Source organism: Myotis brandtii, unplaced genomic scaffold (assembly GCF_000412655.1).
Source record: "Myotis brandtii unplaced genomic scaffold, ASM41265v1 scaffold601, whole genome shotgun sequence".
Classification (NCBI taxonomy): Eukaryota; Metazoa; Chordata; class Mammalia; order Chiroptera; family Vespertilionidae; genus Myotis; species Myotis brandtii.
Window position 1 is genome coordinate 211,797 of NW_005370276.1, and position 3,637 is coordinate 215,433.

General features: G+C 62.7%; 1 protein-coding gene across 1 annotated transcript in view; it reads right to left on the reverse strand.

Moving 5' to 3' along the window:
• The window catches only part of LIG1 (ligase I, DNA, ATP-dependent), a 36,811-nt gene that overhangs the window by 11,289 nt on the left and 21,885 nt on the right, over positions 1–3,637 (reverse strand). The window contains exons 14-17 of the mRNA XM_014550418.1: positions 2,742–2,833; positions 2,401–2,500; positions 1,418–1,503; positions 718–833 (exon numbers count right to left, since the gene is read on the reverse strand). Coding sequence (XP_014405904.1) covers positions 718–833; positions 1,418–1,503; positions 2,401–2,500; positions 2,742–2,833 — 394 coding nt within the window. The remainder of the gene's footprint in view (positions 1–717; positions 834–1,417; positions 1,504–2,400; positions 2,501–2,741; positions 2,834–3,637) is intronic.

Sequence of the window (3,637 nt, forward strand, 5' to 3'; positions counted from 1 at the left end):
GCCCGCCCCGCTCCGTCCGCACAAGGGTCTTTCTGTGTGATTTGTCTGGATGTTATGCTGTGACTATGGTCCTGGGTTTGACTGTTACTGTATTTACTGTAATACGGCCTGGTCACAGTGCTCAAGCAGAGCTACATCGATGCCATTTTATACGTATGTTATCGCAAGAAATAATTATGTGGGGTGTAACACATATATGACTTACAACCTGTATGTACATGTCTTTCAAGTCACTGTCACTGTCGTAAGTCATTTTGTGTCTTATTTTTTCTCTGCGTTTTGAAGATCCACCTGTGACCCGGGGCCCAGCCAGCCGCAGGCGATGAACAGAAAAGCCACCTGAGCACCCTTAGACCCGACCGGCCGCCTCCAGCCCTGGGTCACAGGACTCACCCTGTGTCACTGCACCTGTGGCTACGCGGCATCTGTGACAGTGAACACACCCACCAGCAGGGCCCGAGCACAGCTGACTTCCTGAGCTCCCACTGCTGTGGGTCAGGAATTTTGACGACTTTACCAAATAAAATCGATTTTCAAATCAGCCAGTGAGGGGCTAGTTATTGCACCCGTTGCACAGAGGAGGGAACTGAGCCCCGAGAGGCGTGCAGGGCAGACGGGCCGTCCGCAGAGGCCGGGTCTGAGCTGGGTCTGACGGCCCCCACGCCCTGCTCTCCGGCCCTGTCCGTTCTGCTGAAGGGATGCGTCCGCCCCCCATACCTGGGCCCTCTGCCCGTCGTATTTGTACTCGCAGGTGAAAGCTGCCTCATCGAAGCGCTTCAGGACCTCGCTGACGCCCCGGGTGGGGTGGGCCAACATTGGTTTCAGGGGGACCCCTGGGAGGGGAGGAGAGGGAGCGTTAGGGAAGGTGGGCAGAGGGACCACTAACTGTGCAACTGCTGACTGCACACAAGCGATGTGTGCAGGGTCTGGGTCACACCCACAGGAACCTGGCTGTCCCCTCTCTCTTGCCGTATCTGGAACGGAGACGTCAGCCATCTGTGACTACGTGCATTAGGGTGACAACCTTGGGATGACAGGGTGGCAGGAGAAGAAACCTGGGTCCCTGGGGATCCCAGAGCATAGCCAGCTGCCCTCCCTGGCCGCTGCCTTCCTCTGTCCGGCCTGACCACTGCCCTTGGGGAATCCCGGCGACAGCAGCCTCCTCCCCGACCCAGCACAGAGCGGAGCTCCAGGGGGAAGGAATGGGTCTGGGCCCCCGGAACAACACTCCACCCCGGGGACAAAGAAGATTCTGCGGGTTCTTAGAGGAGTGGCCCTCACAGCCCCCCTGGAGGCAGAAGCCAAGGCCCAGAGGAGGGAGAGGAGCCTGAAGGAGGGGTGGCCCCAGCTCCCACCCGAGCCAGCGGTGCACAGGGTGAGGCTGTGGTCAGACCTCCGAGGCCCCGGTGGCTTGTACCTGGACTCAGCTTGCAGTGCTCCGGGAGCCCCTCCAGGCCATGTTCCAGCAGCACCGGGACGATCCGGTCCAGGTCAGGCACCTGGCTGGGGTGGGGGGAGAACAAGGTGGGAGGTGTCCTTGCAGAGCTCAGAAGTCTGGCAGCCTGGAAGCTCTGCTCTCAGGCTGCAAGATTCACCTCTGCCTGCCTGTCCCCTGGTCGGCCTCTACTTCTCCCTGACTCCTCTGTCCCCTGGTCGGCTCCCCTCTCCCTGACTCCTTCTGTCCCCTTGTCCCTGGTCGGCCCCCACCTCTCCCTGACTCCTTCTGTCCCCTTGTCCCTGGTTGGCCCCCACCTCTCCCTGACTCCTCTGTCCCCTGGTCCCCCCCACCCTCCCTGACTCCTTCTGTCCCCTTGTCCCTGGTCGGCTCCCACCTCTCCCTGACTCCTCTGTCCCCTGGTCGGCCCCCACCTCTCCCTGACTCCTCGTCACCCTGCCTCTGCTATCTGCCCCCGTCCTCCCTGTGCCACTACACATCCCTCTGACCCTCAGTCTGAGCTGCCTTCAGCCCCCATCTGTCATCTTGACTACACTAGAAGCACTCAAGGACGTTAAAAGCAAAACACAGTATTTCTTCCAGGCCGGGCTCCACCTCCCAGAGGTGCCGATTTACTGGTTGTGGGGGAGGTGGGGGGAGAGTGAGAGCACGTCTGCAATCCCCATGTGCAGGCAGACCTGAGACCCCCGCCCGGGCCTGGGGGCTCTGCAGGGCTGCTCACTGCCCGGTGCCCAGCACCCTGTGGTCCTGGCCCAGAGCAGGTGCCCCGTGGGCACGTGTGGAACTGCTCATCGGCCCTCCTGCCGCTGACACTCTCTGGGCTGCCACCGTCTCGCTGTGGAGGCTGCAGCCCGGTCCCCCCACATGGCCCTCCCTGGAGCCTGTCAGGCCACACGTATCTGACCCCTCGCTGTGCCTCAGTCCCCAGCGGCCGCCGGTCTCACCAGAACGTCTGCTTCAGGATCATGCCTTGCTCCTCCAGCCACGTCTTTCTGGCCTCTGCTGTCTTGCCCTTCCCAGCATCCACCACGGCCGGGGGGAATTCTAAGACAAGAGCCAACAGAAGAGGCTTTGGGATGGCCCAACCCCCTCAGCCACCCCAGGGTCCACAGTGGGTGGGGTGCTGCAGACAAGGAACGGAACGGGTGCCGGGGACACTTCCCTCGGGAAAGGTCTGGAGTGGCAGCAGGAGGCAGAGCCACCGGGGAGGGGTGTGTGGGCTTCAGAGAAGAAGGGATGCCCGGGCTTCTTCAAGGGGTGGGCACTGGACCCCATGGGGGCTCACCTTGGCCTGGAGGCGTGAGGCTCACGGCCTGGGCGAGGGCGGCCAGCACCGACTGCTCTGCCAGCCCGAGGCGCAGCCGTCCACTCAGGGCTCTGGGAGAGAGCAGGTGAGGGGCAGTGGGCTTGCGCACACCTGTCCAATCTTGCCCCCCACACCTTCCTCTCCTCCAGGCTCCCCCACCTCCACCCTTTGGAGACCTTCTCCTCAGACCCCAAAACCGGCTTCAGAGCCAGAAGGGCCCCGAACACCACAGCCCCACTTAACAGGTGAGGAAACCGAGGCCAGTAACAAGCACCACTGGCACTTCCTGGGGGCAGAACCACGTGCCTCCCAGGTGTCGTCGCCTCTCATCTCATCTGAGAAAGTGGTGAGGCTTTCTAGGGGAGGGGGAGGGGGGCAAAGCCAGCCTGGAACCAGAACACAGCCTGCCGCAGTGGTGCCCAAGCGTGTGATGGGCAAGGGCCTGTCGCGGGCACAGGCCTTCACCGGAGCCAGTGACCTGGAGCGTGAGGCTGACCCTCCCTGTGCCTCCGCCTCCCCTGTAACCTGGGTGAGGAAAGCGCTGCCTCGAGAGCTGCAGGAGGCACTGATGGGAGGGCGCATGTGGCCCAGGACAGGGCACCCAAGAAACGCTCCAGGATGTCAATGGCGTTTCACCGTCATGGCAACCACCTGGCCCCCCCGGCTCACTGCCGGGCTCAGGCCAAGGCAGACATCACTAATCAATCATGGCACTCTCCACCCACGAGCCCGATTCTTCCCCGGGCAGGACCACCCAGGAGGAGCTGGCCCCTGAGGAGACCTGTACCCATTCCCCAGGCTGGCTCCTCCCCAGCGCATGCTGCTCTCATCTCAGGGGCTCCAGGCACCGCAGGGGCTCCAGCTGCCCATCCTCC